This window comes from Miniopterus natalensis, chromosome 20 (genome assembly GCF_054644295.1).
Source record: "Miniopterus natalensis isolate mMinNat1 chromosome 20, mMinNat1.hap1, whole genome shotgun sequence".
Lineage (NCBI taxonomy): Eukaryota > Metazoa > Chordata > Mammalia > Chiroptera > Miniopteridae > Miniopterus > Miniopterus natalensis.
Window position 1 is genome coordinate 15,810,008 of NC_142100.1, and position 19,610 is coordinate 15,829,617.

A 19,610-nucleotide genomic window follows, 5' to 3' on the forward strand; every position below is an offset into this window, starting at 1 on the left:
CACTCCTCTCGGCTGGAGCGGAAGTACGTCTGGGGGAAAAGGGCGCGTCCGGAAGTGCGTCAGCCTCGCCTCCTCGGTGACGACTCTGTCGGCTGCCGCCATCTTGCGAACTTGTTGTATCGCCGCTGCGGGAAAACCGCTTTGACACAGCACCGCTCACCTACACCGAGGCGGACTGGCAGCCCTGAGCGTCGCAGTCATGCCGGCGGGACCCGTGCAGGCGGTGCCTCCGCCGCCTCCCATGGCCACCGAGCCCAAACAGGTAATGTGCTCCCCTCACCTCCACCGGCAGCCCGAGCCTAGGCCTAGGCGCGCCTCACTTTTGCTGGAAGTAGCGGCCGCTTTGGAGGGCTTGGCGGGACTGCAAATCCCAGGAGGCAGCGCGCTGTCTTCCGGCAGCGTACACAGCTCTCTGGAACCGTGTTTCTCAAAGTGTGGCCTGCGGACCAGCAGCATCAGCATCTGGTAGCTTATGAGAAATGCGGAATCTCTGTAAAGTACAGCATAGGAAACATATTGTAGTAACTATGTATGGTGCCAGGTGGAAATAAGGGGGGAACACTTTGTAAAATATATGATTTTCAAGCCGCAATGCTATACACCAGAAACTAGTACAAAATAATATCGAATCCAAACTGTAATTGAAAAATAAAATTTAAAAAATAAAATGTTAAAAAAAAGAAAAAGAAATACAGTCTCCACCCCCGCTCCTCTAATAGAAATCTGCATTTTTAACAAGATCCCAAGGTGATTCTTTAAAGTTTGGGAAACACTGATCTAGGCCATCTACTGTCGCATTGGGCCTTCCGTCCCCCAGCCTTTGCCCATTAATCCCTAATTTCCCAGCCTTCGGGGTTACAGCTTTCAGTGTTAATTCTTCTGCATCTACTCGGTGCTTAGTCTGAGCCAGACACGGAGCCAGGATCCCATGTTACTGGGGTGAATGAGGCACAACTGCTGCCTTCGAGAGAGCTAGCTTATAAACTAGTAAGGAGACAGGTACACGTCAATATTCAACAAATGTGTATCTCCCCATCACTGTACATCATGCAGTTCCTGCCAGTCCTTAAAAAAAGATGTCAATCAGCTGAGGGGAAAAGATGCACGTAAATAATTGCTGTATGGTATGATTTGCCCTGTAATAGAAGCATCAGGTACGGCAATCTAATCAATATTGTTGGTGGGCAGATTAAGGTAGGTGAAGCCCACAGGAGTTAGAGGTAAATTGCTTTTAGAAGGATGAACAGGAGTTCCCAGGTGGGTTTTGGGAAAGGAAAGAGCATTCTTTATTCATTCCGCAAACATTGAGCATATATTGTATGCTGACCACTGCTTTGGTTCAGAATACAACAGGGAACATGACAGAAGAGGTTCATGCCCTTTCCACAAATATTTAAGTGGCTCAGTGCCCCGGTGTTTTCCCAGTCACTGGGGGAAAATAAACACGGTAATACCAAATAGAAAGTGGAAAAGTACCAGGATAGGAATCAGATGGTGCCTCTGGTCAAGGGTAAATAAGTGGGGTTGAAGCATAGTGTTGGGAAAGTGGTGGCAGGAGATGCGATTCCAAGGATTTGAACTTTACCTAGTAGACAACGGAGGGAAAAGGAAGGATTTTAAGCAGGATGATGACATATTTGTGTTTCAGAAATTCAGGTAGGTAGGCAACGATGTGGAGAATTGCTACAAGGATGGAGGATTAGTCACTTTATTCAAAAGATGCTGAGGGCTTGCCCTGGCCAGTGCGGCTCAGTTGGGCATTGTCCCGTGCACGGAAAGGTTGCGCGTTCCATTCCCAGTCGGCACATGCCTGGGTTTTCAGCTAGAGCCCTGGTAGTGGATGTGCAAGAGGCAGCCAGTCGATGTTTCACTCTCACATTGATGTGTTTCTCTCCCTCTCCCTTCCCCTCAAAAAAAATAAAATATCTTAAAAATTAAAAAAAGATGCTGAGGGCCTGGCTAGATTTGGGGGGCGTGGCAGAGGGTCTTATGACAAGCTCATGTCACAAAATGGCTTATAGTACTGGATCTCCTGCCAGAGCGATGTGTTAGAAATCCAGTTCTGCTGCCATTTGGGCCAGTTAAGCTCTCTATTCCTTAATTTTGTCATCCGTAAAATAGGGCTAATTAAATCACTTACTTCACAGGGCTCTCATAAGGGTGATAAAGGTTAATATACAAAGTGCTTGGAAAAGTGTGTGGCACCCACTCTGTTCTTGTCACTGAATTTGGAGGCTGAGGAAGGAGGAGGAGGCCCAGGTTTCTGGACTGGTTGACTAGGTGCCTATTTGGCCATTGATGAGGAAAGAGGTTAGAGGTGACAAAAGTGCATGGGAACCAGCTGATCTAAAGCGCTGGCATACAAAGTGATCTGGGACATCAATTTGGATGGGATTGTTTAGGCTAGAGGTGGTGGAGGGAATGGAGGATGTGGCTGTGAGTGCCTGAGGACAGTGTGAATACTATGAAGAGAACCAAGAACCGAATTTGGGGGGCGCCTAACATAGGGCAGGAGGTGAAAGAGAAACCTGGACGGAAACTTGGGTGGAATGGTGAGCAAGAAGGAAAGACAGGTGAGAATAGGGCCTGGAAGTTGAGCAGAGTTTTGTGAAGGAGTGGTCATGATCACACAGCCAGATAACCGCTGTACTTGGCTGTGAGCAGTTGTTTTTGAGTTTGGCAAGAGCACTTGAAATGGATGGGGACCCAATGGGAGGTGAGGAAGTGGGAGCAGCAAGCCCAAGACTACTCAGGATGTTTGGCTAGCAGAGGAAGGGGGTGGGGGAGAAGGCAGTGGCAGAAAGGAAGACGAGGGCAAGGGAGAAACTTTATTTTTCTGAGAATAGAGACTTGACCCTTTGTTTACTAAAGAAAGACTGGTGAGGAAAGAATATTAGAACTTACAGACAATTAATGTTGAGTATTCCAGTGCAGTTTCACAAAATATTTGAGCATTGAGTGGTGGTTAAGGCTATGGAATGGATACAGAAGGAAAAGGCATTTAAGGCAGAAGGAGCTGCCCTCAGGGAGTTCCCTTTTTTTTATTCAGCAACCACTAAATATCCCATGCCAGGCACATCCCTTGGTGTGAGGGCCTTCTGGATTCTGGAACATGACTTCTCAGAATGTGGTCAGAGACCCTCTGCATCTGAATCACCTGGGCACTTAATAAAAATGCAGATCCCTGTGTCACTGACACGGTCTAGCTGGTGGAGCCAGAAAAGCTGCTGCTTTTTTTTACTGATTCCCCCAGTAGAGCCCCTTGCAAACGCAGTGAAGTTAAGAGAACCACTCTTCTGGAGCAGAGGGTTCTAACAGGAAGGAAGTCTGCAGGAGAGAGTCTGATGGCTCTCAGTAATTTCCTAGAAGAGTTTAACTGGGGGGTTGGGTGTCCAGCCCCAGACCAGGAACTTCAAGACTTTATTTTCTTTTTCCACAGCCCACAGAAGAAGAAGCATCTTCAAAGGAGGATTCTACCCCTTCCAAGCCAGTGGTGGGGATTATTTACCCTCCTCCAGAGGTCAGGAATATTGTTGACAAGACTGCCAGCTTTGTTGCCAGGTAACATAGCTACTTCTACTAGGTGGATTTTAGCACCAAGAGCTCCTGAATCTGCACAGGTTAACACTGGGTTTTAGAGAGGTATTGTTAGGGTGGGACTCTAGTAACATTAATAGTTAACGCACCTTTGAAAGTACAAGTCACCTGAGCAATTACTTCACTTGTTAGGGACGATGAGGCCACAGGTTTGATCCCTACAAAGAGGCATTGTTAGTAGGCCCATTGGCTCATTAAAACCACAGCATGGTGGTGAGGTAGGCAGTGGTCAGGACTGGCATCTAACACAGCATGGCAGTGGCAGAGTCACACCAGCCCCAGAATCACCAGGAACCTGTCCTTCCAAAACAGGCCTGAGGAAATGCCTGGAAAGCTGCTTTGTCACAGATAGAATGAGTATCTCTGTTTGAGCTGCTGGCCTGAGGAAGACAAAAAAGGGAGTTGATCATTCTCATTGTACAAGCGCGACATTTGTCAGAGCCTCAGATGACCCATCTGCAAAAGGGAGTAAGGTGCCACCTCCGGGCGGTTGTGAGGCAGGAGTGAGAATGGGACTGAACACAGTTCAGGTACATCATGCAGGTGTTACTTGTCTTCTCAGATGGCATGGAAGTCAGTCCAAGTTCCTCTTGTCCCTCCCCCATCACACACGCGCACATGTGCGTGCCCTCAAATGGAATCTTGATGGCCACTTGACTCCAGAGGTCAACACGTCCCCTAGTTTAGGGTATTTAAAATACTCCTTCAGCAACCAGCAGGGCACATCCAGCCTACAAATCTTTTGTTTGTCTTTGTAATTTTTTTTAAACTCAAATTAGTTGCCACTTTTTAAAAATGAGATTGCACAATAAATCTGGATTTCTGGCCTCTCTTGATGACCTGGACAACTTGCATGGAAGCAGTAGCCGGTCTTGAACAGATTGCTGTCATCAGGGCATTTGCTCTCTGGGCGGGCCATACCTTGACCCCTGAGGCAGCATCCCCATCACAGTATATCATTTAAATAGATGTATTCCTTTCCCATCCTCCTAATAAAATGAAACAGAAAGTGGTTACTCTGGTTAATGTCTTTCACTGTGCCATGCATATTTGTCTCCTCAAGTTTCTAGGGCTTTGATTAACCTGGATAATGGGCTAAAACTGTTCTGTACTTGATTGAACATTATCAGGCCCTGTCAGATTTAGGACAGCAGGTGGTGCATTTATAATAAATGTTTACTGTCTCATAGCAACACTCATGCTTCCTCTTTACCCCTGGTATTTCAAAAACAAATAAGGGTGTTGGAGGAAGAATCTATACAATCTCACTACCAGAATAGTTGCTGCCAGCTGTTTTTCCTGTTTCCTTCTGGGCTTCTGCACTCTTTTTTAGATCCTTGTAATACTAGCAGAGACACTTTCACATCCTGCTTTCCCCTTTTGTGCTGTTTTATAAGCTTTTTCCCATGTTGCTTCATGGTCTAGTGCTGCGTGGTCTGCTCTAGAGAGGCTGCACCATGCTGAAGCAACGAGCCTTCCTTGACTCGGCCGTCTCCTCTATCTTTTCCTTCAAAGTTGTTTCCAACATTTCCATTTGGCAAATGAAGCCGTGGGGAAGTCTGAGCATTTCCTTTCCCTTTTAGATTGTTTCTTTAGAAGGAAATTGTGTGGTACATTACTGGCTAAAGGAGGATTTTTAAAGATTTCTTAAACATTTTGCCAAGTAGCTTTCCAATAATTTTGTGCCAACCTCTTCTGCCACAGAAATAAGAGTCTCTCTAAGTTCCCTTAAAAATAAATATATACATCCACATTTCTAGAGCTATTTTTGGCTACGATGATTGCCTTGTAGGTACTTCTAAAATCTCTGAACTTGCTTTTGTTTATGTTGCAATAAAGGGACAGACCAGCATCTCAGTCTGGAGTAAAGCAAATATGCAGGACCCTCTGCTCCATTTCTGCTGGGTTCACACGTATTGACTGATGAAGCGTACAGTAAAAATCACGAACCGATATGGTTTTCCAAAAGTTTCTTTTCTCTTTAGGTTAGGTCTTCCCTTCTTTGCATTTTCCTATCAAGGAACTGAAGTGGAAATTACCCTTAAAAGTCCCACTACCTGGGTTGAGTCAGAATCGTGCCTTTTTCTGTTGAAATCTATTTATTTTGTGAGAGAATACAATTATAAAATTAACATTAAACTAAAGCAACAGAAGAGGAGGGATTAAACATGCTGCCTTTTCATTGTTTTAATCTTTCAGATTGTTTCCAGATGTGGTGAGGTTATGGCTTCAGAGGCAGTGATAGAGGAGACAACCAAAGTCCCTCTTCCTAGCAGCCCTTTGTCTGCCTGGCATTTGCTGGGTGTGGTGGCCTAGTTTTAGCAATATTGAAGTGCACATTCACTCTCCTCCTTGTGTTTACTTTGCATTATTTACGGAGTGGGACAAATACTTCTTCAAGCATGAGGTTCTTGTTGGACTAATTCACTGTCAAGTTGAGACCTGGTGTTATTCACGCTAAAGAGTGTGATCAGAACTTGTGGAGGAGCTAGCCAGGGTGTTCACCACCATGGCACAGATTATTTTAGTGACTAATCTGGAGCACAGCATTGCCTGCTCCCTGTCTATCCCCCATCTTCAACTCACAGGGCCAGGGTTTGAAAGTTGGAAGAGTGGAGCAACCTGGCTGCCCACCAGCCCCTGGAGCTGTCCCTTGGTTTGTTCAAAGCATCTCTGAGTGCTGGGCTCTGGCTGGAGGAATGATGGAAGAAGCCCCACAGTCATCTCCTAATACCCAGATCATCTCTAATGTTTATGGAACAGCTCTTCTAACTTTTATAGGAGTGACAGCCGTTGTATTTGCAGGACACTGTATACTTCAAGAGGATTTTGGCATCTCCTTGACAAATCTGATCTTAATAGTTCAAGATAGAGAAGGTAGTGTTAGCCACATTCCCACACATGGGAAATCGAGTCGAAGAGAAGTTTGGTAACTTGGTGAGTCAGTAGTGAACCCAAAACTTGAACGTGTCCATATCTTGTGTCTTTAAGGTTAGTGTACTTTTTGACTGACACAGGTGTTATATACAGTGTGGGGCAAAAGCAGGTTTACAGTTGTGAGTATGCAAAACAGAACTTACTTTTGTATTATTTATTAATTATTGTATTATCTTCCATATGAACCATTGTAAACCTGCTTTTGCCCCACCATATATGTGTGACACCTTGAAATATTACCATTGGGTTCCCTAAGCATTGTGAGAAAGACTTTTTTTCATGCTGAGGTTTTCAAGGCATGCAAACTGGGTACATGGGGTGTATTTGGGAAACTGTCCTAGATAGAGAGATCAGAGACCTTCCTGCTGATCTCACTGCTTCCCTGTTATCTGAATGTGCCTTACACAGCAGCACAGGTTCACGTCCTTGGAGAGTGTTTTCTGTCTGGACCTCACCCAGTAGTAAATGAGGTGATTTTAGGAAATACTTGGACAGGGCATAAATCTAATTGTCTACATTTTCATGTCTTTTTTAATCCTTCTCATACCCAAAGGACAAAGTCTCAGTTTGGTGCTAGTATATCTTTAACATCTCTCCAGCACTCTGTAATCCCCTTTTTTAACTAAGAAAACTGGCCTCAAGCATAGCAAACTTGGAGCTAAACTTTAACAATACTATTACTTTGTTTTCATTGTATTTCATTTTAAGTTTGCCTATAATTAGTAAAGCCATACTCATTTTTATTTGAAGTAGTAATATATGCTTTCCTTTGTAAGTACATTTTTAAAGCAGTGGTCCACATGGTTTTTGAAAATGGTGAGACTGGCAAAGGAGCTGCAAGAATGATGAAGTCTGGGAGACCCTGTGGTGGAGGAGGCCTGGGTCAGGCCAAAGGAGGCAGATGGCACTGGCCACCGATGGCAGGAGTCTCAAGGAAGACCTCTGCTGTGCTGAGAGGTGGACTAGTTTGAGTGATGGTTGGGGCAAGAAGGTGGCTTGAATGGGCAGTGTTCTGGGTCTCAGCAGTTGCAAGGGTTGTAATGTTAATTCTTTTTCCCTCCTTCTAGAAATGGACCTGAATTTGAAGCTAGGATTCGACAGAATGAGATCAACAACCCCAAGTTCAACTTTCTCAACCCCAATGACCCTTACCATGCTTACTACCGCCACAAGGTCAGCGAGTTCAAGGAGGGGAAGGCTCAGGAACCCTCAGCCGCCATCCCCAAGGTCATGCAGCAGCAGCAAGCCACCCAGCAGCAGCTGCCACAGAAGGTTGGAGCCAGTCCCTCTCCTCACTTCCCCAGGCCTGAGAAGCAGGAGGGAGGAAGGGAGGATAATGAACTCTGCTATCCAAACCGCACAGCCACCCAGGGAGAGATGTGAGGTTCTTACCTCTTACAGAGGCAGAAGCTAAGGCTCAGATAGCAAAGTACTGGTGACAGTTGGCATTTCTTTAGCACTGCTTGTCAAGCTCTGTGCTCAGGGGTTTAGGGGGCTTGTCTCATTGGCACCTCACAGGGGCTGCATGAGGAGGCCAGTAAAGTGATCATTTTACAGTTGAGAGAGCTGAGGCTCAGGGAAGTGTGATTTACCCAAGGCCACAGAGTCAGGACTTAAAGTCCAAGCTCTCAGCCCTTTCTCTTTTCCTTGTCCAAGGCTCATGGGCCCTTTCTTGTGCCATCATTCTGTCTTACTTTTGCAAGCCCCCCATTTGGCCTGCCGTGATACCCCCTCAGCATTAGGCCCAGAACTAGGGATAATTAGGTTGTCAGTGAGGACAGGAAGTGCTGGCACATTTTGCTTCCTTTGTAGGCCTAGACTGCTCTACTCCTTAACCATGGTAGCAAAGGCCACTCCTTGTTTTACAGTGGGAAGGAAAGGTTGACGTAGGTTCTGAGACCTTGCATTGCAATTTACTACTCTTAGGGCCTCAGGCTACTTCAGTTTCCTCATCTATAAAAAGGACTCAGGGTACCTATTTTCTTTACCTCATGGTTTGTATGGAGACCAGATGGTGTAACAGATTTGGAAATTCTTCATCCAGTGGGGTCCTGTGTACACAAAGAGGATCTACTGCATCCTCTCTTGCCCTTGGTTGGGATTTATAAGCCGTGTTCCTGTCAGATCTCCTACCCAGTTTTGGCCTTTGATTTCAGGGCAGCAGCAGAGATAAAGAGGGGCATGGATCTCACTGGAAGCCTTTCAGGTTGTTGAGGCCACAGTTGGCCAAGAAATTGCTGCTCTTGTGTGTTAGGATTCTCTTACACCATGTGCCAGTGGTGTACACATCATTAACAGAAGCATAGAGCCCCACTCTGGAGCTAGTCCACCCCTGTGCCTCTTGCCTCACATTATCGTCTGCATCTTAGGTCCAAGCCCAGGTGATCCAGGAGACCATCGTGCCCAAAGAGCCCCCTCCTGAGTTTGAGTTCATCGCAGATCCCCCCTCCATCTCAGCCTTTGATCTGGATGTGGTGAAGCTGACAGCTCAGTTTGTGGCCAGGAATGGGCGCCAGTTTCTGACCCAGCTGATGCAGAAAGAGCAGCGCAACTACCAATTTGACTTCCTCCGCCCACAGCACAGCCTCTTCAACTACTTCACGAAGCTGGTGGAACAGTATACCAAGGTGTCTGGTCAGGGTGCAGGCTGGGGTGCTGGGCCCAGGGAAGGAAGGCATTTACCATAAGCATTTTTCCACTCACTGTCTACAAAGACAGTGTTCCTCTGCGGGGCCCCTGGGTAGATGTTAACATTTTATTTCAGTGTGAAATCTTGATTTCTTCAGTGTTCCCTTTTAAATGCAACACTGACTGCTGTTTCTAAAGAAAAATGAAATGTGTAATTGATAACTGCCATTAGGTGAGTCCCTGCTATGTGACAAGGCCAAGTGGTGCTAGCTGCTTTTAAGTACACTTAAGTTTTCAGGTGCCTAGCATAGGGCCTGAGAAAGTAGTAAGCCCTTAATAATTGTCTCCTATTTCCTAATTTAATCCTCACAAAAATCCATGAGGTGTTTTCTTTTTTCAAAAGCAGGAATAGGCTCAAAGAGGTGAAGTCACTTACTCATGGTCTCTCAGCTAATAAGTAGCTACAGTGAGAATTAATCCAACATTTGGCTGTGAAACCTGTTGTTTTTTACCCTACAAAGTACTTGAATTAAAAATATAATTTCAGTAGGCATTGGGAAACAATTTGACATAAGTAGAGCCAGTATTTGATACTTACATTTGCGGCATCTTCTCATTTAATCCCTAATAACCTATAAGATAGCCATCGTTGTTATACTCATTTTACAGAAGAGGAAAGTGAGGCATGGAGACGTTGTCTTGGCCAGGATCACACAGCTACTAGGTCACAGAGCTGGCATTTTTACTCCACGCCCCAAGATCGTAATTATCATACTGCGTTGTTGCAATCAAAGAATCTGTGAATACTGTTTTTTAAAATGATCATATTGTTAACTTATTGCAAAGTATGCTGATACAGATTGCCCTGTGCTATGTTTTTCTTGCTACTCATGTGGTGGAGATTGTCTTCCTTTTAGTGTCATGGTCAGGATATCTAGAAATAATATGTTAAAGATCTGATATGAAAAGAATCCTAATGATTCTTCTGTAACTGAAATCACTCTAAGTATATAAGGAGAAAGAATTATAAAAATGTGTGTTTTTAGAAAATGATCAAATCCAGAAGCTAGTTGCTAAAATAATAGTCACTGAAAGTCCAAGACCAGAGGGTTACTTTAAGTGAGTCCTGGGTTAATTTCTCCTAGTGGACTGCTTCTGGGGTTAAAGGTTCCCAGATTTCTTTTTGTTCTGTTACTTTCCTGTTCCTTTTCCCTCAGAACTTGGGTGTTGACATTTAGTACTCTCATTTGAGGGCACTGGTGTCTGTCTAACCATGGGACCTCTAGGAGCAGATTGATTCCCGAGGTAGAGGTACAGAGAGGATGGAGTAAAACTGAGCCACTTTGCCAGTGGTACTAGATAATGTTAGGGCAGTTGGAATGACCAGCTATTTTGAAAAAAGCCATCATTTGCAATTTCAGCAAATTGTGTCAGACACAGTTCCAGGTGCTGGAGATATAATCGTGAAAAAAGAAATTCGTCTTTGTGGATTTTCTGGTCTATTGAGGGGGTGACAAGCAAGTGCAATTGTAATGTATTGTCAGATGGTGATTATTATGGAGAAAAAGAAAAGGGATGGAAATGTAGGTAAGTGGGGCCAGTGGGCTGCAATCTTAAGTGGGATAGTCAGGGGAGGCCTGGTAGCATGTGCAAAAGGATAGGAGCAGATCCGTACCCTGAAAACAGCCGTCACACACTGACCATGTGCAGTGACCTGCCCATAGTTTTGCATACTTTCCAGCCGATTCTTACAGCAACCTTTTAAGTTGATAATGCCAATTTAAGTGGTGGTGTCAACATTTTGTAGAAGGAAACCAAGTTGCAGAAGTTAAATAACTTGCCCAAAGTTACACAGCCAAGTGGAGCTGGGATTGGGATCCAGAATCCCACACCCTCCCTCCTGTGCCTTTCCATAGGCTCAGGAAGGCTGCCTCTTTGTCCTGTGTTGTGCTGCACTGACAGTTGCTTTAATAACTCTTCTGTGTTTCAGATCTTGATTCCGCCCAAAGGCTTATTTACAAAGCTCAAGAAAGAGGCTGAGAACCCCCGAGAAGTTTTGGACCAGGTAAACTCATTTTATTATAACTGGTTACTAATGTGGAAGTTACAATGTGTGGGTTCTGTTTCACAATTGTAAATAATCTCTGTGGCAGTACCTTGTTAGGTTCTAGGCACAGGAGTGGTGGGAAGAAAGGCCTATGGCTACAAAAGTCAAAGAAACCTAGATTCTGTGTTCTCCAACTTTCTGCTCTGCTCTCAGCTTCACTAGGTCTCCCTCTTTTCTACCCTCACTGGAAGCTGACTTTGGAACAGGTTCTCTGGTGACAATGACTTTTGTAGTCCCAGGTTTTCAGAGTTGAAGACAGAAGGCATATTGGTGCTTGCTGTTTTGGATGGCCCCATGAAGTCTTGTTTCTCAGGCCCTCAGACTGCCTCTACTGGTTGTCACACAGACTTCTTGGGAGGTAGCTAGCTACTCTCTGAGCATAGCTCCTTGCTAGAAAATGCTGAGGTTATAACAAATCGCTGGCCTTGGGGCCTAGGCAGAAGGTTTCTGTGGCATTTAGAATTTTTATCCTGTCCAAATTCTGGGCCTGGCTGAAACTAGGTTACTTATATCATAGTTCACTCCATGGAGTTCCCCCTTTGTAGGCGGAGCAGCCTCCTTCCTGTTCTGAAGTAGATGCTGGCTTTGTTAAAGACCTTGGAGGTGACATCCTAATCAGAAGCCCTGATTCAGCTCAGCACCTTGCTATTTCCAAACTCTTCAGGTGTGTTACCGAGTGGAGTGGGCCAAGTTCCAGGAGCGTGAGAGGAAGAAGGAAGAAGAGGAGAAGGAGAAGGAGCGGGTGGCCTATGCACAGATTGACTGGCATGATTTTGTGGTGGTGGAGACGGTGGACTTCCAACCCAATGAACAAGGTAAGTTTCAGGAGTTATGGGAAGCCAGGAGCTCAGAGGCGTCTTGGTAGAGCTCGTACAGGTGTTCCCAGAGAACAGTGTTCCTCAGAGGGCTTTAGCAGTGTCTGTTTCATCTTTGCTCACAGAGTACTTAATTTCTACCACATTGTCCCAGTTAATCTTAATTCAACAAATTCTTCTTGTGTCCGACTCTGGGTGGGCTCTGGAGATAGGAGAGAAATCAGCCCCAGCTCCTGGGGGGCTCACAGTGTGAGGGAGTAGACAGGTGGGCCTTTGATAAGGAGCATCCGGGGAAGCCTCCCTTTGACTCGAGCTCTCTCCCGACTAGGAAACTTCCCTCCACCTACCACCCCGGAGGAGCTGGGGGCTCGAATCCTCATTCAGGAGCGCTATGAGAAGTTTGGGGAGAGCGAGGAGGTGGAGATGGAGGTTGAGTCTGATGAAGAGGACGAGAAGCAGGAGAAGGCAGAGGAGCCACCTTCCCAGCTGGACCAGGACACCCAAGTGCAAGACATGGACGAGGTAAACCCCGGGATGGCCTGCGGGATGAAGTCCAGCTCCCTTCTGAACCTCGAAGGGAGATGTGGGTCCTGAATAAGGCATCCTGACTGAGCAGCTGCCCAAACCCAGGCAGCCCAGAGCCTCTTTCCAGCTTGGGCAACAAAAAGATTCATTCACAAGCAAGGATCTAAAGGCTGTGCCAGCCCTGTTCCGTGACCTTCCCCCTTTGCCCAGAGGCCCTATTCCTCTCTACCCCTATGTCAGCTTTCAGTTAGGGAACACTCTACACCTCAAGCTTTGATGCGTTTGAGCTTAAGCCCAAATCAGCATTTCCCAGAGCTTTTCTAAGTATAGCCTTTTCTTCCTTTCGGTCACCTCTACCCTCTTTGAACCAGACCCTCCAAACAGGCATAGAGGCTCCAGAGCCAAGCTGTTCTCCTTCCATTGGAAAGAATTTGTGTACAGCCTGAGAAGAAAAGGCCCCTCTGTCTGTGGGAATTGACTTTTTCCCTCCCTCCCAGCATTACTCTGTGAGCAGCAACCATCAAGCGCCGACTTGCTCCCTGCACCCCCTCCCTGGCATGTTAAGTGCCCTTGGCCTCCTGGGACTGCCTGGTGCCAGCTGCTGGAAATGCCTGGGCGGAATGTTAGCACCATGGCCCCTAGCATTCCCATTCATGCTGTGAGGAAGCAGCTTGGCTGGCTGCTGGCTGGCCTCAGCTGCCCGGGAAGGCTTAGCACATGGACACTGGCTGACAGGGGCTTAGGCAGTTTGCCACCCTGAGAGCCACCAGGGTTCAGCTGCAGGGAGGTGGCTTCTCCACCCCTCTTTGAATCCTGCCACTGCTTTGCTTTTCAGGGTTCAGATGATGAAGAAGAAGGACAGAAAGTGCCCCCACCCCCAGAGACACCCATGCCACCTCCTCTGCCCCCGACTCCAGACCAGGTCATTGTCCGGAAAGACTACGACCCCAAAGGTAGGGCCTGCTTTCCTGCCCTCATATGTTCCTCAGTCCTGTCCATTTCTAGGATGGCTTGAGGTGGCTTTTTAAAGGTATTGATAGCCCCTCTGTCCCAGACCTCATAGTGGGTAATAGGGAGTAGTCATCCCTGGTGCCCTGACAACTTGCACAGTGCCAGGTACAGTGTGGCAATGAATGGATGTACCTTGAGTGAATGATGCATGAATGAAACAACACCCTCTTAACCCAGGCTGCCACCCAGTGTTCTCACTCAAGCATCTGTTTCCTTTTAGCTTCCAAGCCCCTACCTCCAGCTCCTGCTCCAGATGAATATCTTGTGTCCCCCATCACCGGGGAGAAGATCCCTGCCAGCAAAATGCAGGAACATATGCGCATTGGGCTTCTCGACCCCCGCTGGCTGGAGCAGCGAGATCGCTCCATCCGTGAGAAGCAGAGTGATGATGAGGTGTATGCGCCAGGTGAGTTGGGGGTTCCCCCACCCAGTCCACACCCTTTTCTGACTCAGCCCTGACTCACTTTGACCCATGGGAATCGCTAAACTATGTTTAACTTGATTTAAGCAAACATAGAAAGCAACAATTGAGCTCAACAAAAGCTTTCAAGGTTTGATTCAGCCTGTGATACTACAGAAGAACTCCCCATTTTCCAGAGTGACTATCTGTAGAACTCCTCCAAAACCAGACACCTGAATAGGATGGCATGTGCCCATTGACATTCAGAGCCAGATCTGACTGTAGCTGGGACGGGTGCTCATTCTTCGGGCTCTTAGAATGAGGGCTCTGATGACTGAAGTACACTGAGCGCCTGGAAATGAGACACAACACAGTGCTCCTGTGACTGCTGTGTGAGAAGCAGCAACAGGGAGGAAACTGTCCCAGAGGGAAGAGACCAGGCTTTTAGTCCTGACTCTGCTACTTGCTGCTCATGGGACCCCGTCCTCTCAATTGCCTTTCATAAGTCAAGGAATTGGACAACTCTAGTTTACAGGCTGCTTTAGTGCTGATTGGGCAGCCTTCCTCAGGCTCAGAGGATAGGCATGCTGGGTTGGGGCTTAGAGTCAGCCTTGTCCCATGGGACCAGCCTCCACCCTGCACCAGGAGAGCTGCTGCCTTGTCAGAAGGGCACCTGGTTTAGGTTCCCTTTCTGTCCCTTCTCCACTCTGACTGTATCCAGGTCTGGATATCGAGAGCAGCTTGAAACAGTTGGCCGAGCGGCGTACCGACATCTTCGGTGTAGAGGAAACAGCCATTGGTAAGAAGATTGGCGAAGAGGAGATCCAGAAGCCAGAGGAAAAGGTGCAGTTTGAATATATCCTAGAACCTTCCCTGCCCTCAGACTCCCACATTGGGCTCAGTTCTAGGAGCCCTGACAAGCTGTGGTGTTGCTTTCCCTTGCAGGTGACCTGGGATGGCCACTCAGGCAGCATGGCTCGAACCCAACAGGCTGCCCAGGCCAATATCACCCTCCAGGAGCAGATCGAGGCCATCCACAAGGCTAAGGGCCTGGTGCCAGAAGATGATACCAAAGAGAAGATTGGCCCCAGCAAGCCCAACGAAATCCCCCAGCAGCCACCACCTCCGTCTTCAGCCACTAATATACCCAGCTCAGCTCCACCCATCACCTCAGTGCCCCGGCCACCAGCAGTAAGCCAACAACCACCTTGTCCCTGATCTTTTAGAGCGTGGTTCTTGGGGTTGAATACTATTGGCTGAGAAGGGCAGGTCCTGAGTGGGTTAAATAGAGAGAATCCTTTAATTGGAAGTGAGAACCTCTAGCATGACCTTCTTTGTGTGGTGGAGGATTAGAACAGAGAGGGAGGCAAGTGGCAGATGTATAAAGCAGGCTTGGGGCAGAGAAGGGCTGCAGGGCTTAATGGGTCTTTGAGGACTGCTGGCTCATCTCCAGGAGGCTAAGTCAAGGTCAGTCTCTTCAGTGGCTCTCTCAGTGTCTGCCATGAGTAGCTGGTTGAGTCCCAAGTGGAAAGAGTGTCGCCCCTGGGCCTCTCTTGGCGAAGTTCCTGGTAGAGCGTGGGGTGAGGCTGCAATCTCTCAGCCCCAGGGAGCTGAGTTGGAGGTGTCCAGCCCCATCCTTAAAGTCTATAGGTGACCAGTTGCTAGCTGTGACTCCAGCCTTGGCTTTCTGTGACTTTGGGTCGCTTCTCCCCCACAGATGCCACCTCCTGTCCGTACCACAGTTGTGTCCGCAGTACCCGTCATGCCCCGGCCCCCGATGGCTTCAGTGGTCCGACTGCCCCCGGGCTCAGTGATCGCTCCCATGCCGCCTATCATCCACGCACCCAGGATCAATGTGGTGCCAATGCCTCCTTCAGCCCCTCCAATCATGGCACCCCGCCCACCCCCCATGATTGTGCCAACAGGTCAGTGTCTCATGTTGCTTTCTAGGCCATTTGGTCAGGACTACAGGCCAAGCACTGTGAGCAGAGCAGTGGCTGATGGTGGTGCTAGCTGTTCAGCTGGGGGTCTCACCCAGAAGAGAGCCATGGCTTCCCCATGTGAGAGTTCTTTGAGCTGGGAGCCAGGGAGCCGTGACTCTTGGGGGAGATGGTCTGATGTGGCAGAGCTGGGGTCTGTGCACCCAGAGGAGTGAGGCCCTAGGCAGGCACAAAGGCCTGACAGTGATTACTTTTGGCAGGCCCACTCCATCCATCAATCCTGCATCTTTTCCAGTCCCCTGCTGCCCAATGTGGGCAGCTTCCCAGGTCCCCTTGCCAGGGAACCGGCTGGCTGCCAGACTCAGCAAGGAGTAGCCCTTCACACCTCTGACTGGGAGAAACAGGAAACCTTTGCAATCTCCCCTCTAACTTCTCACCAGCCTTAAGTCCTGGGCCCCTTCCCCCACTCACACAGCTGTTTATTCTTGTCCTTCCAGCCTTTGTGCCCGCTCCACCTGTGGCACCTGTCCCAGCTCCAGCCCCAATGCCCCCTGTCCACCCTCCCCCTCCTATGGAAGATGAACCTGCCTCCAAGAAACTGAAGACGGAGGATAGTCTCATGCCCGAGGAGGAGTTCCTTCGCAGAAACAAGGTATATGATCCCAGAATGCTGCCTGTGGCCGAGAGTGTCTAGCTGGGTAGCCCAGTCCTGCCCCAATCACACACTCCCTGGCCTACCCTATTCTGCTCCCATTGTTTTGGCTTCCAGGGCCTATGTCAGCCAGTGAGGCCTATGAAGGCTTCTGAGCACACACTAAATGTGGGGCCAGCAGTTGGAGAAGCAAACAGCATTGGCTGTCCCCCAGTGTGAACCATTGCCAGCAGGGGGACCTAGTTGCACAGACAGGAGGGCCTGTGTGTAAAAAGGGACCCTCGATCTAGGGGGCAGTGATTTTCAACCTTTTTCATCTCATGGCACACACAAACTAATTACTAAGATTTTGTGGCACTCCAAAAAATACATATACATTTTTTCCCAATCTGACAAAAAAAGGGCATGATTTTGATTCATTCACACCCAATGGCTATTGTTGTGTTGGCGTTATTTTTTTGTTTGACAGTCTATGGGAAAAGAGGTTAGTGCCCCTGACTAAATAGTCAGGTATTGCATGTTCTAAAAATCCTTGCAGTACACCAGTTGAAAACTTCCTGGGTGCAGTTCTTAATTACTTTGTGGCCTTCTCCACTTTCAGCCTTAGGAGGTCTGCTTGTTTTGGGGACCCTGTTGGGGTGCTAGAAATAAGGGGAGGTGGGAATCTTGGCACTTCCAATCTAGGAAAGTTGTTAGGCTCCAGTGAGGAGGCAGGAGCAGTCTCAGCCCCACTCCCCAATGCATTTGACCAAGTCTTTTTTTGTTTGCTTTTTTCTGATAGTGTTTCCCGTCTCTTGACTACTCAAGTGCCAGGGTAAAGCTACATATTATGTGGGCACATGTCCATTTAGTGCTCAGAGCAGTACCATGTAGTGGTTGTGATCAGTTGCCTTATAGACATGGTGTTGAGGTTCAAAGAGACCTAGTTAGCAGGGAAGCTGAGTTGGCAACCCAAGTGTTCTGATTTCACAGTTCATATTCTTTCCCCCTGTGGTAGTTCTTGGGGTTTGCAGAGCATTTTCATGTCACTTCTTCAGCTTCAGACTCACCAGGAGGCAGGGTGGAGATTGTTTTAAAGAAGAGAAACCAAATCTTGTTCAGTGTCACAAGTAGCATCAGGGGCCAGAATCCAGGAGCCCAGATGGAGAGGTGACATTGTCTAGATACCAGGAAGACACTAGGAGAGCATAGTTCCTTACTGGCTCAGGGATCCCAGGCATAATGGCCACCTCCTGTTTTGCAGGGTCCAGTGTCCATCAAGGTCCAAGTGCCCAACATGCAGGATAAGACGGAATGGAAGCTGAATGGACAGGTGTTGGTCTTCACCCTCCCACTCACAGACCAGGTATGAGTTGTTGCAGGGGAACCAAGGGGGCAGGGAGCAGCTTCTTTCAGCTGACCTTAGCAAGGGGGTGAATGTCCTCTCCTTGGTCCCACAGGTCTCTGTTATCAAGGTGAAAATTCATGAAGCCACCGGCATGCCTGCAGGGAAACAGAAGCTGCAGTATGAGGTGAGTTGGGTGTCTAGTACTAACCCTTGGATTCTAACGCCTCTGCTGTCCCAGAAGCTAAATCCGTGGAACCAAAGTAGTGGGTAGACACCTGGGTGTGGCCATATGAGTCCATCTTAGAGGTAATGATGCTGGCTGGGAGGGAGTGCTGGGGCAGGTTAGCCTGACAAGGTGAGGCTCTAGTGGGATCCCAATATAGCCTTGTGTGGGGTCCAAAAAACTTTCTGCCTCATTGACTAGGGTGGACATCTGAGGACAAGTCTCGGGAGTCCTCTACTGGGGAGTGCTTCCAGTGGTGGAGCCATCCCAGTCAGTGTGGTTTTGAGTAGTCTGGCTTTGTACATGGACACGGAGGTGAAAGTCCAGCTAGGCCTGGTGCCCACCAGGCCTCTTGGGGCTGCTATGTTCTCCCACTTTGGACTTTGACATATCCCCACTCTGGGCCTCAGTTTCCTGCTCTGCAGATGAGGCTGTTTGACTAGTTGATCTCTAAAGGTCTTGGATTTAAAATTCCATGGGGTTGGTCAGGGCCGACTTCTTGGAGAGTTGACAAAAGGGAAGAGCATGGCTTGGTAGGAAGGAAGGAAAAGCAAAGCATTCTGGGAGGAACCAGAGATCTTCAGTCCTGCCCTGTGCCTGTATCCCCTTGCTCCTAGCCTTCCTTCAGGCCCCTGTGTTCACTAAGTTCAGAATGTTAAACACATTGGGAGTGAGGCTGCACAGTGTGCTCAAGGCCAGATTGCCCCATGCTAAGGCACACTCTCTGTTTTCTAGGGCATCTTCATCAAGGATTCCAACTCACTGGCTTACTACAACATGGCCAATGGTGCCATCATCCACTTGGCCCTCAAGGAGAGAGGAGGGAGGAAGAAGTAGAAGAGAGAAACCTGTCAGGTCCCAGCCACTGCTGTTTTGCTGTTGTCCCTCACCTCTGCCATAGACCCAAGACACCCTGCCTTATACATTTGTTTCCCTCTTAGTTTGGAAATTTAAATTGTCCTAGTTTCCTCCCCAGTGGTCTCTGGAATTTCTTTGTGTTTGAGTCTTGATTGAGGGGATTCATTTCTTCTGGCAGCCCATTAGAAAATGGGAACCCAGGGATGTTATGCAGGATAGTGGCATAGTGCTCATTAGCACTTGGCTGAGAGCATATGCTTGTTACCGTCATTAATCATTTTGTGTTTTGCCACAGGCTGTCTAATAAACCTTTTGGACCCTTGTGAAATCAGTGTCATAAGACTTGTCTCTTGGCTACCTGCACCCTGTCCAGACTCAAGGCAGGGGGAGCATGGCATGGTGCCTTGTGGCTCTTCTGTTCTGAGAAATGCTGGGCTTTTAACTAACTTATTGGCACCATCAAGTCTTTCATGAATCTTTCTTGGGAGATACATCTTTATTATCCTTTTAAACATTTGGATTCTAAAGGCCTAGCCCGTGTGTTTTAACTGGACTAATACAGATGTCTTCACACAGCAGGACCACAGAAG

At 47.8% G+C, this 19,610-nt stretch overlaps 1 protein-coding gene across 1 annotated transcript; it reads left to right on the forward strand.

Annotated features, from left to right (window-relative positions):
* Positions 1 to 79: 79 nt before the first annotated feature.
* SF3A1 (splicing factor 3a subunit 1) lies at positions 80 to 19,348 on the forward strand. The gene is made up of 16 exons (XM_016198576.2): positions 80 to 262; positions 3,440 to 3,561; positions 7,602 to 7,806; positions 8,904 to 9,161; positions 11,153 to 11,227; positions 11,934 to 12,084; positions 12,413 to 12,606; positions 13,445 to 13,562; positions 13,841 to 14,026; positions 14,742 to 14,863; positions 14,966 to 15,211; positions 15,738 to 15,945; positions 16,458 to 16,612; positions 17,856 to 17,957; positions 18,052 to 18,123; positions 18,898 to 19,348. Exons 1-16 carry the CDS (start codon positions 200 to 202, stop codon positions 18,997 to 18,999), a joined length of 2,379 nt encoding a protein of 792 aa, XP_016054062.2. The 5' UTR covers positions 80 to 199; the 3' UTR covers positions 19,000 to 19,348.
* The last annotated feature ends 262 nt before the right edge of the window (positions 19,349 to 19,610 follow it).